The sequence below is a fragment of the Leptidea sinapis genome, chromosome 27, assembly GCF_905404315.1.
Source record: "Leptidea sinapis chromosome 27, ilLepSina1.1, whole genome shotgun sequence".
NCBI lineage: Eukaryota > Metazoa > Arthropoda > Insecta > Lepidoptera > Pieridae > Leptidea > Leptidea sinapis.
The window spans coordinates 12,300,980-12,321,413 of NC_066291.1; the positions used below are offsets into that span (position 1 = coordinate 12,300,980).

The 20,434-nt window shown below is 35.3% G+C and overlaps 1 protein-coding gene across 1 annotated transcript in view; it reads right to left on the bottom strand.

Annotated features, from left to right (window-relative positions):
• Positions 1-18,951, bottom strand: part of LOC126972725 (uncharacterized) — a 68,720-nt gene extending 49,769 nt beyond the window's left edge. Inside the window, exons 1-2 of the mRNA XM_050819641.1 lie at positions 18,784-18,951; positions 70-179 (exon numbers count right to left, since the gene is read on the bottom strand). Coding sequence (XP_050675598.1) covers positions 70-179; positions 18,784-18,840 — 167 coding nt within the window. The 5' untranslated portion in view covers positions 18,841-18,951. The remainder of the gene's footprint in view (positions 1-69; positions 180-18,783) is intronic.
• Positions 18,952-20,434: the final 1,483 nt, after the last annotated feature.

Below are 20,434 nucleotides of genomic sequence, written 5' to 3' on the forward strand. Positions count from 1 at the left end.
ACTGCTTTTCAGCAACGTATGTATAAGAAAGTTCTCATGCAATTTAAGAGAAAATATTCAATAACTTACGCATATTGAATAATTTTGGCTTGCCACCATCTTGGAACGGGGGGAAGCTGAAACCTTTTCATCTTCTTTCGGCCCGTCTCGCCTTCCCCCACTTCATCTTCACCTTCAACCTTCAAATGTAATGAGAATTTTATAGAAAAGCAGAAATGTAGAAGCAGGCCGCAGGTAGTGAGTCGTGACTCGGCTAATGAGAATACAGAACTTTGTTTTTAATCCTGGGCGACACTGTATCGTAATGGGCAGGGCGTATCACTAACCATCAGGTCAGTTGGCCTCCACCGCGTCTCCCGCCCGGTTTGTCTGGAAAAGCTTTCGTGCTACCATCATAGAGGAGGGTTCTAGTCGCCAGGGGGTGTCCGCGTAAGTGACAAGCGGCATAACAGCTCCATATATTTCAGGGCATCATTACGTTAATGTCCTCTCGAAAAAAACCCGTTAATACATTGATTGTGCTATGTAGTGCGGTCGCAACATTTTACAACAGGATTCGGGTGAATCTGATCCTGAACTCCCTCCGTGATACATATTATGAAATAGACGAGCTGACCAGAAGACTGCTCATTGCTCGAAAGGGACATCCACACTATTTGGCAGTGGTGTAAAAGTAATCGCATGATGCTGAATATAAAAAAGTGTCAACTGATTTCATTTACTCGCAAGAAAAATCCATTTATTCATGATTATGTTATCAACGGTAATGTTCTAGATCGTGTAAATGTGATAAGGGACTTGGGCGTCATCTTTGACTCGGATTTATCCTTCAAAAGCCATTGCTTTGTTATCAGAATGGTCAGACCATTTAAACAGGAAAACTCCTGGATATTTAGTTAAGTTTAGTATTAAGTATCCTGGAGTATTGCTCAGTGATTTGGTCTCCAATTTATAATGTTCACCGTGATAGAATAGAGTCAATTCAGCGGCGGTTTGTAAGAGTTCTTTGTAGCAGGTTGGGTGTCAGACGTAAAATTCCCAAATACTCTGAACACTTACGTAAATTTAACTTGCATAGTCTTGATAAGCGAAGATGGGTATCTGATATGTGCGTCTTACATAACATTGCGAATGGTGTTATGGATAGTCCTCTATTAAGTTTGATAAACTTTAAAGTGCCAACACGATCTGTGCGTATTCCATGTCTATTTTCGATCAATTCCTCAAATAATAATGTATCGCATAGCAACCCGATTATGAGATTTTGTAGAGAATTTAATGAAGTGTGTGCTGATTTTGATATATTCTTTACAAATATAAACTTGTTTAAAAATACTCTTTATAGAACTTACTAGTTTACGTAAAATAATTTAATGTTTAACTTAAACTTCGTCATAATGTAATTTCTGATGTTATTTATTATGTTTTACTGTATTTGGTGAATGATGTGTACAATTTTAATTGGGTCTCAGGATCATAAAAATATGCTGTAATTGTTATTAGATGATAGTTTTATCTTGTTATCTGTTATTGTACCTACTTGTAAATCTATTATTATATATATAAAATTGGAGGTGTGTGTCCCTATATTTCACCTTGCAGCCAAAACTACGCATCGCAGACCAAAAGTGTTTGTATGTGGCAATAGGTACAAGGTTCCCATTGTGCACTATGGTGGTTGCAAGTCGATAATTATAAGGGTGTAAATACGGGGGTTGAAAGATGTTAACTTTGAAAATGTGACTATTATTGATCTAAAATGGTCTGCATTGTTCAGGAAATTTCTGGAATGTTCTAGAAAGCTTTAATATGTATACCAATGTTCTGATCGATCGAAAATGTTCTAGAAAATTCTAGAATGATCTAGAAAATTCTAGAATGATCTAGAAAATTCCAAAATGATCTAGAAAATTCCAAAATGATCTGGAAGTTCTAAAATGATATGGGAAGTTCTAAAATCGACGTTTAGATTCTGATCGAATGAGAATGTTCTAGAAAATTCTAGAATGATCCAGAAATGTTTAGAATGATCTGGGAAATTCTGGAATGATGTAGGGAGTTCTAAAATCTACGTTTAGATTCTGATTAAATAAGAATGTTCTAGAAAATTCTAAAATGATCTGGGAAGTTCTAAAATCTACATTTAGATTCTAATCGAATGAGAATGTTCTAGAAAATTCTAGAATGATCCAGAAATGTCTAGAATGATCTGGAAAATTCTAGAATTATATAAAGAGTTCTAAAATCTACGTTTAGATTCTGATTGAATAAAAATGATTTAGAAAATTCTAGAATGATCTAGAAATTTATCGAATAATCTAGAACATCCAAGAATAATTTGGATATCTTTGGAATGTATTCCAAGGCTCTGATTGATCAAATAAATTTGAAATGTTCGAAAAAATTCTAGAATCACCTAGAAATTTTAATGAATTAAGAATGTTCTATATATTACTAGATTGATCTAGATTGTATGCTAATTTTCTGATCAATATAGAATATTCTGGAAATTCCTCCAATGATCTAGAAAGCTCCAAAATGTATCTCAACTTTTTGATAGATTAGAAATATGCTGGATCGTTCTAGAAACTTTTAAAATTTCTTGAGATACTTAAAAGTCGAAATTATTAGAACAATCCGGAAAATTTGGTCGGTAGTGGGGATAATTTTTGCGACTATATAAGCCGAAATGTCAAACCCGTGCTTCATTCGATTTTTTATAAGAATTGTATAACGAAAAAATAAATATTAAAAATTAAATAATCATAAATAACAGCGTATAGTGTTTTTTAAAGTGAAGAATCAAAAGTTTTATCGTGCAGTGTAATACACAATATTGTTTCTTTTTTTTTAGTTTTTTTATTTTAGTGCAGTGTGAAAAAGGTGAAAAAAAAAAATTAAAATATTACTAACGATGCCGAAACGTAAATGCGTATTCTCACGTTCTCGAATTGTATCGAAAAGGCAAAAAATGTCACGGAGAAATGAAACTACAGACGAAAGAGAACAACGTCTCACATTACTTCGAGAAAATGATCATCAAAGTCGAAATAATCAGACTGAAGAGCAGATTAATGATTCTAAAGAAACGGACCGAATCAGAAAAAGATTGCAAAGAAAAAGAAAGACAAATGAACAGGCAGATGATAGAAGAATACAAAATGCAATAAGAATGCGTGATCTTCGACTAAATGAACAAATGGAGGCTCAAGTTTCTAAAACAACTGTATATTCTGTTCGTCAAAAACGTCGGGAAAAATACAGTCTTGAACAAGAGGCGTTTCATTATAATCCTACTAGAAATTATTTTGAACATTCAAGTATAGTGATCGGAAGAATGAATGAAGTATGCAAATTTTGTGAAGCTAAAAAATTCAAAGGAGAAACGCAAAGTATATGCTGTTCAAATGGCAAAATTAAATTACCAGAGTTAAAATCACTGCCACCGGAATTTCTAGAATATATGAAAGGAGAAACACAAAATTCTAAAGAATTCTTACAACAAATTAGAAATTACAATGCATGCTTTCAAATGACTTCATTTGGAGCAACTGCAGTAATTGAAGAAAAAGGATTTAATCCAGTATTTAAAATACAGGGACAAGTATATCATAAAATTGGATCATTATTGTCACTCCCAAATAATACTCCGAAGTTTTTACAAATTTATTTTGTAGGAAATGAAGAAGACGAACTGGATCAAAGGCTTCAAATTTTACAGAATTGCGTCGAGATATAATTCTTCATTTACAGCGCTTTCTACATGAAAATAATGAGTTGATAAAGATATTTAAGACTGCGATGGAAAAAATGGTTTCGGATAATTATAAAATAATAATTCGGGCAGATAAAAGCCAATTGGCGAACACGAAAGACGATTTAATGCACCTCAAGTAAATGAAATAGCCGTAGTTATGGTGGACAATGAAAGTAGTTATAGGGATATTGTGGTACAACGAAGAAGTAATAAGTTGGAACGCAACGCTAAAACTCATCACATGTATGACGCCTTACAGTATCCACTAATATTTTGTCATGGTGAAGACGGTTACCATTTTAATATTCAGCATGTTGATCCACAAACAAATAGCCCTACAAATAAAAAAGTTTCTTCCAAGGAATTTTACGCATATCGGATAATGGAGAGAGTGAATAAATACAATCATATACTCAATTGTCGGAAATTGTTTTTACAGTTTATTGTTGATATGCAAGCAAATATATTATAATTAGAATACATTATAAATAGAAGCAGAAAGATTGTTATTTATTCGTCTAAATCAAAATAAATTACGAACGGATGAATATATTCACTTACGAGATGCGGTAGCCAATGATGGGGATGTTGAAAATTTGGGACGATTAGTAATTTTGCCTTCTACATTCATTGGTAGCTCTAGGCATATGCTTCAATATGCACAAGACGCAATGGCGTATGTGAGAAAATATGGTCGTCCTGACTTATTCATAACGTTTACGTGCAATTCGTCATGGAAGGAAATTAAAGATGAGTTACAATTTGGACAAAAGTCACATGACAGACATGATTTAATTCCGCGCGTGTTTAAACAGAAACAAGTAAAATTCATTAATGCAATTGTGAAGAGTTGTATTTTCGGAAATGTTAATAGCTGGTTGTTCTCCATTGAGTGGCAAAAGAGAGGGTTGCCACACTCACACAATTTAATTTGGCTGAAAGAAAAAATTCACTCAAATCAAATCGATGACGTTATTAAAGCAGAATTCCCAAATCCGGTTGAAGATCCTGTTCTATATGAAATAATCGTGAAACAAATGATACATGGACCTTGCGGGGCACTTAATATGCAATCACCCTGTAAAAAAAAATAATAAAAGCTCACAACGATATCCAAGATCATTTTTGAGTGAGACGCAAACGGGAGATGATGGATATCCGCAATACCGACGTCGACCACCGAGTGAAGGAGGATTTACAGCAAAAATTAGAGTACGGGGTGAAGAAATCGAAATTGATAATCGATGGGTTGTCCCTTATAATCCGTTATTATCGAAAATGTTTAATGCACATATAAATGTAGAATATTGCAGTTCAGTTCAGTCAATTAAATATGTGTGTAACTATATTAACAAAGGAAGTGATATGGCTGTCTTTGAAATTACAAATGAAAATAGATATGATGAAATTTTAAGTTATCAAATGGGACGATATATAAATAGTAATGAAGCAGCTTGGCGTATATTGGGGTTTCCGATTCATGGCAGGGATCCAGCTGTTTTTCACTTAGCAGTTCACCTTGAGAATGGGCAACGGGTATATTTTACTAATCAAACAGCACAAAAAGTTGCAAACCAACCTGTTAATACTACGTTAACTGCATTTTTCGAATTGTGTCGAAGTGATCTGTTTGCTAGAACTCTTCTTTATGGAGATGTTCCCAATTATTACTCATCGCGAAAAGTATTTAATCGACGAAAGAAAGGAGTTTCGGTTGAAGGATTTAAAGGTGTCTTTAAAGATAAAGCTATTGGTCGAGTATATACGGTACATCCAAAGAATGCTGAATGTTTCTATTTACGTCTACTACTTCATGAAGTACGTGGACCAACTTCTTTTGAAGATCTTCGAACAGTAGATGGTTACATTTGCGAAACGTATCGTGAAGCATGCCAGCGTCGTGGTTTATTAGAAAATGATAATCAATGGGAGCAGGCAATGAAAGAGGCAGCAGAAACAGCAACAGCGAATCAACTGCGAGAACTCTTTGCTATAATTCTAACATCGTGTAATCCTTCAAATCCGAATAGACTATGGCTGAAATATCGTGATAGTATGAGTGATGATATTCTAGCAAGACTACGTAGAGAAAATCAAGATATGAATATTACATTCAACGATAATATTTATAATGAAGCTTTGATAATTTTAGAAGATCGATGTTTCGCAATATGTAATCAAACTTTAGTTACTCTCGGAGTGCAATCTCCTAAAAGAAACGAATTAAGCGTGACTAATTCTGAATTATCAAAAGAACTTAATTATAACAAAGATGAATTGCAACGTTACATTGAAGAAAATGAACCAAAATTAACACGAACACAACGAATAGTATATAACACAATAATAAATCGTATTGAGACGAATGCAGGAGGAATAATCTTTTTAGATGCACCCGGAGGTACTGGAAAAACTTTCCTCATTAATTTGGTCCTAGCTACAATTCGGGTGAAAAATGAAATAGCATTAGCATTGGCATCCTCTGGAATTGCCGCGACATTAATGGAAGGTGGAAAAACGGCACATTCTGCACTAAATTTGCCATTAAATGTAGCTGAACAAGAATTCCCAGTCTGTAATATCACAAAATTTTCTGTACGTGGCCAAATTTTAATAAGATGCAAACTTATAATATGGGATGAGTGCACGATGGCTCATCGAATATCACTGGAAGCGCTGGATAGAACATTACAGGATCTTCGGAAAAATACAAAACTAATGGGAGATGCTTTATTGCTACTATCAGGGGATTTTAGACAAACGTTACCAGTTATTCCAAAATCAACACCAGCTGACGAAAAAAATACATGTTTAAAGCGATCAATTTTTTGGAACAATGTTGAAAAGTTATCACTGACAGAAAATATGCGAGCGTTAATTACTGGAGATCCAAAAGCACAAGAGTCTGCCGACAATCTTTTGAAAATTGGGAATGGCACCTACCCACTAGATCCACAGTCTGGTAAAATAATTTTAACTGAAGAGATATGTCATGTGGTAGACACCGAAGAACACCTTATAGACAAAATTTATCCATCCATACAACAAAATTATTTAAATAAAACATGGTTGTCTGAGCGAACAATTTTGGTTACAAAAAATGATGCAGTAAAACGAATAAATGAAAAAATACAGGAAATGATACCGGGAGAGGAAAAAATCTATACATCAATAGATACAATGATGAATCAAGATGAAAGTTTAAACTTTCCAACGGAATTTTTAAATTCATTAAACCCACCTGGTATGCCTTCTCATGAATTAAAGCTAAAAATTGGATCACCAGTCATATTAATGCGAAATCTTAATACGCCAAAATTGTGCAATGGTACAAGATTATGCTTAAAACAAATTTTGAACAACATCATTGAGGCAGAAGTTCTCACTGGCAAAGAAAAAGGAAACTTGGTTTTTATACCAAGAATTCCAATAATTTCGAATGATTTACCATTCTATTTTAAACGGTTACAATTTCCTGTACGATTAGCTTATAGTATGACTATCAATAAGGCGCAAGGTCAGACGTTCCGATTTTGTGGAGTTAATTTAAAAGAATCCTGTTTTTCACATGGTCAACTCTATGTAGCTTTTTCACGCGTAGGACAGAAAGAAAATTTATTTGTTTATGCACCAGAATGCAAAACTGTAAATGTAGTATATAAGAATGTATTTCAATAAAAATGTTTAGGATATCAGTTAATGTTAGATGATAAAAGATATTAATTTCTACTTAGTCGTAAGATTTTAATGTAAAAATAAGTAAGATCAATAAATTAATAAGAAAAAGAAAATGTGTCTTTTATGTGAAAAAATTGTGAAGTAAGTAGTGATAGATTATTAACATTAACAAATAAGTATACAATTAAAAATGACCCAGCGAAGCGGGTATTCATAGCTAGTAAATAAATAAAAAGCTTGCTATTTGTGTGGCACGCGAGCTCACTGGAAGGAACCTCATGAACTTTCTACTCAATTCTATATTGAAAACCGAATCGTTTTTGAAGACATTGATAACTGGTGATGAACAGTGGACCGCTTAAGACAAGAACGTCTGAAACAAGTAGTTGTCAAAGGTCGGTCAGGCTTATGTCACCCGGATTAACTGGCAGTAGTTTTGTGCAGTGTGTTCGGTGAGATTGTATCGCCGGGCAGAACCTTTGTTTCGGATCTCTACTGTTTGGGCTGAAAAGTGTTAAGTCATCCCTAATATAACTACCATGTTGCACTTTCAGATTTCAACCTGTTTCAGTCCCTTGAGAATTCTTTAGCCAGTGTTGTGTCAGGATGACATTCACAAAGTCAAAGTGAGAGTCAATTAAACTTTATTCAATTAGGCATAAATTAAGCGCTTTTGAATCGTCTGTTTAAATATTTCTTTTAAATTACTGAATCTACCATAATATGTTCGAAAAATTTGGACTTCGTGAGAAGAACATAGTTACAAGAAACTCAACGACCATTCGTTTCAATCAATAGAATATTTGACAATGGCTTTAATATTCAAAAGCTTGTAAGGTTGCATTCAATATATGAATTGTGTTTGTTAAAAAAGTTTTAAATACCAAATATTTAATAAAAAGGAATAAATAGTAAACTGTATAAATATAAATTATCCTATATTGGACCAATCATCAACCTTTAGATCTTGAACATACACGACATTTTTCTGGACAAACAACACCAAATACATCAAAATAATTTTCAAATATTCACAATGCTTTTGAAAACAATCGCACCACTAATCCCGTAGGATAAGTAGTGTTTCTAATAGTTAATTAAAATATTTTATATTATTTTAGTTGTCACTAGCATTAAACTAGGCCGGGCCTGTATTTTAATACTAGTTACTTCCAGATACATTGTTTTTTACAGATAACTTCAATACATAAAAGCGTATATAAGAATTTAACTTATGGAAAAAAAAATTTAACAGTTCTACGAGAAAATAAATAACATTTGTCTATCATACATATTACTGGTTGGTACTTGAGCGGTCAGTAATAAAATTGAGGGTATACTTAAAAACATTTGGGTTGACTACAAAGACTGTTGACTTGGGCTATTTTCATATAATAATATAGTAAGGTATTATTGATTGGGTTTATTTTGAACTTTTAAAGTAATAATGTATAATAAAGTATTAAAGATAATAAATTTTAAAGATAAATATATAAGGGTACATGTATACATATAGATAAATAGAAATTTTAATTTATTGTAGATGTGAAATATAAGCTATTATTATGCAAACTATAATTTTATAAGATAATGGTATAAAATAAACAATGAAATTTAAAGTTTTTTTTTTCTGTATGTTGTGCGTATAAGCGGTAAGGTAAGTAAGGCTGGATAATTAATAATTTAACGTAAAGCTATAAACAAATTTTCAATTTCATCATGCTTTTTATTTTTTAACCAAACAGTTAGCTTTTTTTTACAGTTAAATTTGTTTTCAGAGTAGATATTAATAATTTTGTTTAATTTATTATAGAGCATGGGACCAAGATAGCATTGAAATTTACGTATAAAAAAAGTTTTAAAAGTGTTTGTAGGACAGACTTTATCTTTACGTCGTTTTGTTACTGCTTCTGGAACAAATATAAGTTTTGAGTGCTGTGCCATTATAGTGTCCCTAATAAACAATTGTCTTACAGACAAGACATCGCATTTAGTGTATAGTTCACAAGTAGGATACCGAAAGGGTTTGCAAATAATAACCTTTAATAGAGCACGTTGGGCCCGTTCAAGCTTCAAAAGACATGATTTTCGAGCGCCACCCCACGATTTAATAAGTTAATAAGGATTGTGCTAATGCAAAGTAAACATTTCTCAAAAGAGTGAAATCAGCAATCTGACGTAAGGTTTTAAATACGAAAATAAGTTTTCTAGTCTTTTCTGACAGTAGATCAATTTGCGGTTTCCATGATAGGGTCTCATCTATTAGAACTCCTAGGTATTTAATTATTTTCGTTTTATTAAGGTAAACACAAGAGCATCCTTTATTTTGAGTCAAGACTTTCTTACAATTATGAACTTGTACGGAAAAATTTTCGTCTGAGGGAATTTGTCTTGTAGTAATGCCAAAGGTGATATATTTTGTTTTAAGAATGTTTAGAGTTAACAAATTCTGTTGAAGCCATTGAAAAGTTTTTCGAAGTCCTATTTCAACCTTGGTTTTGACATCTGCCCAAGAATCGGCATGAAAAATTAAGGCCGTATCATCGGCATACATAAATGTTTTGCAGTTAATTGGATTAAGATGACAAAGGGCGTTCACATAAATCAGAAACAAAGCAGGACCGAGCACACTGCCCTGAGGTACACCGTGAGTTACTGGATGAAAAGAGCTTACATAATCACCTATTTTTACACTTTGCTTTCTGTTTGTCAGGTAATCCTTAAAAAGTGAATGCACCTTTCCTCTTATTCCAATTGCCTCCATTTTGTCTAAAAGAAGTGGTATAGAAACGGTGTCAAAGGCTTTCGCAAGGTCAAGAAAAACGCCCACGCATTTTTCTTTAGCATCTAGACGGGCTGCCACAAATTCTGATAGATCCGATACTGCATCCCCTGTTGATCTTTCTGCCCTAAAGCCATACTGATGCTTAGATAAGATATTTTCTTTATCTAGAAAGGACATAAGTCTTTTACTCATAATTTTTTCAAATAATTTGGAAATAGTCGGTAAAATTGAAATAGGGCGATAGCTATTCGCACATGATTTTTCTCCTGATTTATATATGGGTAGAATTATGGAGAGTTTGAAAACCTGTGGAAAAGTACTCGTTTCAATACATAAATTAAAGATGTGTGTTAAAAGTGGAACAAGGATGTGTCTGCTCAATTTTATTATTTTTGGTGATATATTGTCCCATCCAACAGCTGAGTCATTTTTAAGGTTCGTTATTAAGTTTTCTATTTCTTTTTCTGTTGTTTTCAACATCACCATAGAGTTTGATGGCGTCATTGGTTTTTTATTAGAACAATTTAAATCTACGGGACATTGAACGTGAGGAATTTTGTCTGCTAGGTCCTTGCCAATACCAGCAAAATAGTTATTAACTTTCTCAACTGCGTTTTCAGGCTTAGTGTCAATCCTCAGGAGATCCTGTTGTAATTCTTTTTTGTTAGTTGTGTTTGTGAATTTTCTTATTAGTGTCCATGTGTTTTTAGGATTTTTAGCGTGTTTTTTTTAATTCATTTTGTTCATATGTTCTTTTTAATATTTTTAATAAATCGTTACAGTGGTTTTTGTATCGCTTGTAAGTAATACTGAGAATTTGATTGTCAGGTTCTTTTTCAGACTTTGTATGCATTTTGTCACGGGTTTTGATACAACGTATGAGACCAGGAGTAATCCAAGGCTTGATACAGTGATACTTCTTGGGAATTAATGTTGTGGTTGTATATTTTGAGATTGTTTTAGTTAAAGTATCAACTATTTCTTTAGAACACCAATTGGGATCATTTGAGTTGATGATAGGCTTAAAGTCTATTTTCTCAATTTCTTTAGCGATCAAATCATATCTTATTTTGTTTTTTAATATCTTGGTATTTTGCGTATTTTTAGAATTTAAACTAATCTTAATAATGACCGCTGAGTGGTCTGTAATCGATGGTGTTATAACAAGGGTCGTGGATGGTAATTTCGCTTTTATCATAGCGTGGTCTAAACAATTTTTTCCTCTGGTAGGATAGTTGTGACCAGCCATGAGCCCGTGACTTGCCAATAAGTTTAGATAATCAGCAGAATTAGAATCAATGTCATTTCTTACATCAATGTTTATATCTCCCAATATAGCATCAAGTAACTTGTCAAGTGAATTCACAAAATTGCTTGTGTTTTTAAAAGAAGGAGAACGGTAGAGGCCAATAACTACTGTATCTGTATTGACCTCAATTAATATGAAAGTTGCATCACTTAGTATGTGTTCTTTTACTACATAATTTAAGCCTTGCTTAACATAAACAACGATCCCATCGTTTTGATTGGAATTGTTCTCAGTATAGTAGGTATTATATCCTACCATAGAGGGAAAATAAATTGTTTTAGAATTCCAGGACTCTGTTAATATGTAAATATCAAAGTTCACGTCAACTCTTGTTAGTAATACTAGTAATTCTGAAAAATTACGAGAGATACTTCGTATGTTCTGTGTAAGGATTTTAAGGTTTGAGGTATCATTCGGGGATATTAGCAATTCTTTACATGTTTCAGGACGACATTCATATGCGTCCCCGGCAGATATTTGATCCAGGTCATTAGCTAGAGTTATATTATTTGCGACATTGAATTTTATATTTGATTAAACATGACTTTTGAAATCCTATCGGAAAGGGTTTGAAATTATATATTATGTCCCTAAGTGTATTGTTACCCAGTTCCTGCTCTATGTTTATATTACTTGATGTTTTTACTACCAGTTTTTTACTTTGAGAAAAATACAATAAATATGAGTATATGCACAACTTATACAGAAATAATGGAAAATTATTTGTATTCAACAAAATCGAATCTAGTCACTTTTTGCTTCTGAGACTGATTAACTGAAATTCGTTTTTGATTTCCATGTGTTGCGATTGATCGGTTTTCCTCAAAAATATTTTACCGTTACTTACCCAACAGTACTTAAATTCTTCTGTCTTGGCTAAGTCACGCGCTAGATAGAATAGTCTTCGTGCTTTGTAAGTAAGTGCCTCAGATATATAGATAGGTTTTTTATCACCGTCTAGTCCTATAACAGAAGTATTCAAGCGAGAGTTAGGGTGTTGTTTATTATACAATTTTACACCTTTGATGACATTATGTTTTACTATATTAGATGTGAATTCAGCCACAATGGTATTGTTACCTCCTTTGCCACGTATTACGTATAAATCTTTTAGTTCTCGTTTCTCTATATCAACATTTAGAGCCTTACAGGTTTTAACTACGATACTGGATAGCTCATCCTTATTTTCATAGTTTTTCATAGAAGGCATATTTCTTATTTCGATAGATGATGATTTCAGTGTACGGTTTAATTCTTCTACTTTTTGTTCAAGAATTTCGATTTGTGAAATATGCTCTTTGCGTTCACTTTCTAATAATTCCATTTTCTTCCTCATAGCTATGAAGCTGATTATGCCATCTTGAATTGCCACTATGAACTGGCAATTCAAGAATTCTAATGTTTTTTCAATTTCTTTGATAGATTCTTTTATTTGCGTATTTTGATGTTTGATTTCAGCTACGTCATTTACCAGTTTATTAAGTAGATAATTTTCGTTATTCTTCCATTCCGCCAGTATATTCTTGATATCCTCCGTTGTGCATGACTTATCAGGGGATCCTCTGCGTCTCTTGCTGCTGCGCTGTGTCGCTGTTTCATGAGTTTTTGTTTGTGCTATGTCAGAGTCTGACAAAGTATGCTGTACATTTCGATTTACAGGAGATCTGATTAATTTCGACATTTTTCAATATACCTAAGTAACTTGAGTTCAAAGTTTATGTGGTCGCACGAAGTATTTGATTTGCAACGAAAAAACTTGGTTTAGTTTACCTTGGTTGTTTGTTGATATCGGTATTGAGTTCCAATTTGTGTAATTCTTTAATGTTATTCTACGTTTTGTGCTATATTTTGAAGTGTTTCTGTTTAGTGCCACACTTTTCAAAGCTGGTCGTAGAAGAACGTTGCGGTGAATGTCGTCTTTATAGTTGTGAGTAACTGGTGAGTGGTTATTCACTGATCGGTGGCAATTAAAACTTATTTCTAATTTCAAACTGAATATTAAAGAAGATAGCTAGTTATTTAAATAGATTATACTTAATTTGCAACTTTCTTGAAAAACAAACAAAATAAAATACCGTATATGTACTGTCAGTTAAGAGGTTCGGGCGGAAGTCAATGATTACCGTCATAATAAGTAATCGCATCCCATAAATACACTGATTTTTTTAACTATAACAGGTTGACCGGGCTCTACAAGCAGTATCCATTCACGAGTTGACGCATGAACCAGCCATCGTTCCCTTCGCACATATTTGAGAGAACGAGACGACCCGGCACACGACGCCGCGACAACCAACGTCATTTTAGAGACCATGAACAACCAAGTTAAAGGATACACATGATACCTACAAAATTATAAAAATAATACTGCTCACAAAGCAAGCTTACTAAGTGATTCTATAAAATGCAAATAACGGTAGATTTTATATAAACCAAAAGAATACAATAATTATCTTAATATATATATTTCTTTTATGCGTCTGTTGTAACTGAAATCCTCCTAAACGGCTGGACCGATTTTAATGAAACTTTCTGTGTGTCTTCAAATGGATTCGAGAATGGTTTACAATTGAACTATCTCTGGCACTACAAGTCAGCAGATTGGGATAGGATGCATCCTGTCCTTAGGACAAGGTTTGTTTCCCTTCGGATGATCCTAGTGCCTGCGCCGTTGCAGTAGCCTATGTGATACTACAGGGTATGGATATTTTTATACCAAGCTCTGTAGTACCGATCGGTGGCTTGTGGATCACAGCCCTGGTTCGATGCGTCAGTTAAAGCAGCATCTGACTGCAAAAAACAGGCGTATCAAACTTGGGTTGCGGCGCTGGGCTCAAAGGATCCGAACTGCAGAGTTCTTAAGAGGAAATATAACCGTGCCTCCAGATTTTTTAAGCGGCAAATCGCCCGTGCGAAATCGAAGCACGTCGTCAAAATCTTTCCAGTTACTCGACCGGAACACGCAAGTTCTGGTCGTTGTCGAAAGCTGCTCTTGGTAACTTCAACCAGCCGTCCCTCCCACCGTTGCATATGAGGAATGACACCCTGGCCCATACGGCAAAAGAGAAAGCCGATCTCCTGTGCGCTCTTTTTGCCTCCAACTCGACACTTGACGACAACGGAAAACACCGCCGACCATCCCGCGGTATCAGAGCTCTATGTCTGAAGTAAAGTTCAGACAGAAAACTGTTAGGCGAGCTCTGTTTTCGTTGGACGTCAGGAAGTCGAGCGGGCCGGATGGCATTTCTCCAATCCTGCTTAGAACGTGTGTCCCTGAGTTGACGCCGGTGCTAACGCGTCTATTCCGGCACTCATGTACAAATAGCGTAGTCCCTGTTTCATGGAAGTCAGCCCTTGTCCATCCGATCCAAAAAAAAGGAGACAATTCGGATCCAGCAAACTACAGGCCTATAGCTATTACCTCCCTGCTTTCATCATCTCATCATCATGGAAAGCATAATTAACCGCCAGCTCTTGGTATACGTAGAGGGTCACCAATTGATCAACGACCGGCAGTACGGCTTTCGCCATGGTCGGTCGGCACCTGATCTTCTGGTGTACCTAACACATAGATGGGCGGCAGCTATTGAAAGCAAGGGGGAAGGCCTGGCAGTTAGCTTGGATAAAGCGAAGGCCTTTGATCGTGTATGGCACAAGACGTCAACAAGACAAGACGCTCCTCGCAAAACTTCCATCAATTGGGCTTCCTGAGAGTTTATGCAAGCGGACCTCCAGCTTCCAGGCGCAGCACACAGGTCGTTGTCGACGGTTATTACACACTGTTTCTTCTGTATATTAATAATATGTTAGGCACCTCTAACATACATTGCTATGCAGACGACATCACGGGCGATGCCGTATACACGGGCCATGCAGGTCTCTGTAGGGAAATCGTCGACCAATGCCGGGAGAAAATTGTGTCTTCTTTTCTCCTTCTTCTATTGAGTTCTCTCTTGAGAAGGTCGCGGAATGGGGAAAATTGAACCTTGTCCAATTTAACCCCCAGAAGACTGAAGTTTGCGCGTTTACCACAAAAAAAAACTCATTTGTCGTATCACCGCTCTTCGACAATACTTCCCTTACAACCTCGCCTAGTATCGGAATTCTGGGTCTCGATATCTCGAGCGATTGCCAATTCCGCGGCCATCTGGAGAGCAAAGCCAAATTGGCTTCGAAGAAGCTGGACGTCATTAATAGAGCACGGCAATACTTCAAGCCAGCCCACATTCTAGCGCTCTACAAAGCGCAGGTCCTGCCACACATGGAGTATTGCTGTCATCTCTGATCTGGCGCACCCCAGTATCAACTCGATCTATTTGACCGCGTGCAACGCAGCTCCAATTGTCGGGGACCCAGTGCTCTGTGAACGGCTGGATCACTTGGCGTTGCGTAGAGACATCGCTTCATTGTGTGTGCTTTACCGCATTTATCATGGGGAGTGTTCCGAAGAGCTGTTTCACCTGATTCCTGCCGCCAAATTCCACCTTCACACGACACGTCACAAGTTCCCCACCATCTAGATGTGTGGCTGTCCTCCGCAGTGCGGTTTTCAACGAGCTTCCTACCACGTTCTACAAAGCTGAGGAATGAACTTACTTGTGCGGTGTTTGCGGGACAATACGACATGGGTACCTTTAAAAAAGGGCGTACAACTTCCTTAAAGGCCAGCAACGCTCCTGTGATTCCTCTGGTGCTGCAAGGAAATGTGGGCGGCGGTGATCACTTAACACCAGGTGATCCGTACGCTCGTTTGTCCTACTTTTCCAAAAAAATAATATCTCCTAAGCGGCTGGACCGATTTTGATGAAATTTTTGTGTGTTCCACTGAATTTGAGATTGGCAGAACCTAATTCTCAATTCCGTCCACATAATATCAGTCTCCTGCTCATGTGTATGTTAGTGAACTCCTCCTAACGTTTGGACCGATTTTTCAAATTTAAGACGTGTGTACAGGACAACGTCTGTCGGGTGCACTAGTATTATGTAATAATGTTACATTCATGATATTTAACAACAAACATCTTAATACCATTATTATGAAGAATTATTATTTGGTGAACCATGAGCATCTATTTTCCATACTTCTTTATCCTCTATTCTTTAATCGTCTAATAGGCTTTTTAAATAAGGCGAGTGTAATATTATTTGGAATTTTATTAAAGAGCTGCAAAAATGAGTTTTGTATTGTACCGAATCTCGTATTTGAAATTACTATTTAATTCTTATTTCTTGTGTTGATATCATGTATATCTTTATTTTAAATGTATTCATTCTTTCTATTATAAACTATACATAGTAACTATATTATGATGTATAAATTGGCATGCTTTTGTAAGATTACCTATTGGTTTCAAGCATTTTCTATGGGATTCTCTAGAATTCAGAATATAGATGACCCTAATCGCCCTTTTGCAGATATTATTCTCTGAATTATGATCAATACAAAAAAGATGGATACAAAAATCAATTTGGTTTCACTAGGGGCTAATCAACAATTAATGCGGGTACTAGACTGATTGAGCACATCTTTGACGCCTGGAAAGAGTCACAGGATGCATTAGGCATTTTTTGTGATTTGTCCAAAGCATTTGACTGCGTCCACCATGAAACTTTACTCCTAAATCTAAAGCATTATGGAGTGAAAAATCTTAATTATATATATATAATCTAGCCCTAAATCTGTTAAAATCATATTTAAGCGAAAGAGTTCAGATAGTCGATGTAAATGGCAAACGGTCTTCGGGTAAACCTGTGGGAATAGGTGTTCCACAGGGTTCTATTCTCGGTCCTTTCTTGTTACTTATATATAATAACGATCTGCCGTTTGTGGTAGATGATAGCCATGAGATTGTATTGTTTGCTGATGATACTTCACTTATTTTTAAAGTGAAGCGACGTGCTAGATATTGATGGCGAGGTAAACAATGCACTCTCAAAGATAGTGCGTTGGTTTGAGACGAATAATCTGCACTCAAACAGTAAGAAAACAAAGTGTTTACGGTTCGTTACACCAAAAACAGCGGAGGTACAAACCAACGTACTTATAAATGACCAGAGATTGGAACTTGTGGACACTACGGTCTTCTTGGGTATCACGTTAGATAAAAAGCTTCAGTGGGGTCCACATATTGAACTTCTACCAGATAGACTCAGCTCTGCGGCATATGCAGTTAGAAAGATTAGAGAGTACACGAATGTTGCGACCGCTAGATTAGTGTACTTCAGTTATTTTCACAGCATCATGACGTACGGTATTTTACTATGGGGTCATGCTGCTGACATTGATATAGTGTTTGCTCTGCAAAAGAGAGCTGTTCGTGCTATATATCAGCTTGGTTATAGACAGTCTTTCAAAGAAAAATTTAAAGAAATAAATATTATGACTGTTCATTGTCAGTACATTTATGAAAATTTAATATACGTTCACAAAAATCGTCACCTTTTTGCTTTTAATAGTGATTTTCATTATTATAACACTAGAAATAAGGGATTGCTTGTAACTAATTCTAGTAGGCTTCATAAGATACATAATAGCTTTAAGAGTAAATGTATACACTTCTATAATAATATCCCAGACACTGTTCAGGCATTATCTATAAATAAATTTGAATGTTTTATAAAAAAATGGCTCTGTCGTAAATCCACTGCTGAATATCTAAATTATCGGACAGCCTGGGACTAGATTGTGATTATTTTATAGCGATAGAAATGATTGTACAATATTGTATATTTTTATTGAAAAGAGCGCAAAATAAAGAATGCTGGGAGAGTTTCTTGCGCCGCTTCTTCTCTCTCATGAGCGCCATTTGTTTCCGAAGTGGTAGTAGTATCTAGTAGTTATTAGAAATGACATCAAAAAGAATTCTAAAGGAATCAATTTTGAGAAAATAAATGCCTTTTATGCCTTTATGCCTTTTATACCAAAAATAACTGTCGTGTTTGTTTTAATCAAAAGTCCCAAAATGGAAGATAGAGGGCACTGGTCACCTGATGCTATGTGATCACCGCCTCCCATATTCTTATGCAATACCAGAGGAGCGTTGCCAGCCCTTGAAAAGAAAAGTGTCGTCCTGGATACACCCCACCATGAAGCTCATTCCACAGCTTGGTTGTACGTGGAGTGAGTTCCTGTGGAGAAACGGCACATACCTATTTAGGTACTGTAATTAAATGATAAAAAATGGTCTTGAGTTTTCAAATAAATTAATGTGAAGTGACTTTTTCACCACCCTATTATTATATTAGGTTAATTACCTGTAACTTGACCCTTTTATCCTTATCATCCCCCTTATTTTCTTTTTCGTCCGGCATTATGAATTGTCTTAAAAACTTAAAATTTAGAATTTATATAAACAGAAATTTGGAATTATTGTTGCCAAAAATGTATATCACGTACTAATAATTTTGAATTTGTAATCAATAACAAATATTGACAGTTGGCCGTGGCCGTTGAGTTCACGTTTTCTTCAAAGAGTTTTTATTTATTTCTAAATCAAATAATAAGTACCTACTAACTGGGCCCGGTAGTCCATCGTGCATGAACATGCTCGAATAGCAAGTTGTTTAGCGCATACGACCTGTTGTTTAAAATCATTAGTGGGAAATAATTTGGGATTTGATGAATTCAAAGTTTAAAAAATCTACTGCATTGCAACCTGTCCAAATATCTATTAATCTTGTCTTTCAATCTAATGTTGTTTTATTACTTTGGGCACCCTAAGCCGTGCTGACAATATAATTGATATTATGACGTATACACGAATTATTGATATTACTGACGATAATATTTACTAGACAGATAAATGTAGTAATGATAACCCATTTTCGACTTTGGTTTTTAACATTTTAAATGATTTAACACCTTGACTGCGACAGCTAAATCAGTGACTTTCAGATGGTGCGATGGCAGTCCAAAATGCACCCACTTGACTTTCTTACTGTGCGGGGCATGCCCTTTCGACCCCACACCTCTGAGTGGTTTTAAAGCTCAATATCTTAGTCAAGGAGTATGTTATAAAGTATGTATTCTACGTCTGTGTTCTGTTATGTTCACAGAGCACTGATCCCCGTCAATTCGAGCAGCTATGCGTTGCACGTGGGCATTAGGTTCTAGCTGATACGGGGATGCGTCCGACCAGAGGTGATAACAATACAGGCAGTATCTGTTGTTCCTGCGCTTTTGGAGTGCGCTAGAATCTAGGTCAGCTTGAAGTATTATCGTGATCTATTAATGACTCCTAGCTTCATTGAAGCCAATTTGGCTTCCTTGACACCTTTCAGATGACCTGTAGACATGACCGGACGTGGTCTTCATAATCTACTCGCAGCCAGAGAGTACACCCTACCCTTGAAATTGCCGAAACGTTCACAGCAGTTATCCTCCCCAATAAACACACCTACACATATTATTATTCTTTCATTATTCTGTGCGATTGAGGAACTTAATTCGAACAAGTCTGTTCCGATCGTACTGTAGTCATAGGACGATAGCATGAATTTGTCACATCAAAAAACCCTTTTAGTCACCCACAACTCACAAAACAGTAGTTTCGTAAGTTAAATCGTAAAAAAATACTTGCTAGAAGTTCATTAAATTTATAATTTGTTAAAATTATAAAAAAGTTCGAATAACACAAAAATAGTTATATCCTATTGTATCCTATCCTTGGGTAGGTATTTCTTAATGGATGCTAATTAATGGTAAAAAAGTATCGATAAAGTCGATTGTGAGGTATTCCCTATTAAAGACTTATTTTTTTCGTTATTTTAATGTTAACCACTTCAGTCATCACTAATCAGTGACCAGTGTATCGCGCGGCTTCTGGGCAAATAGATTATGTGTTTGTCATTCGAAGGAATCAAGCTGAAATTGACACTTTCTACTACTGTATGTGTATGTGTGTAT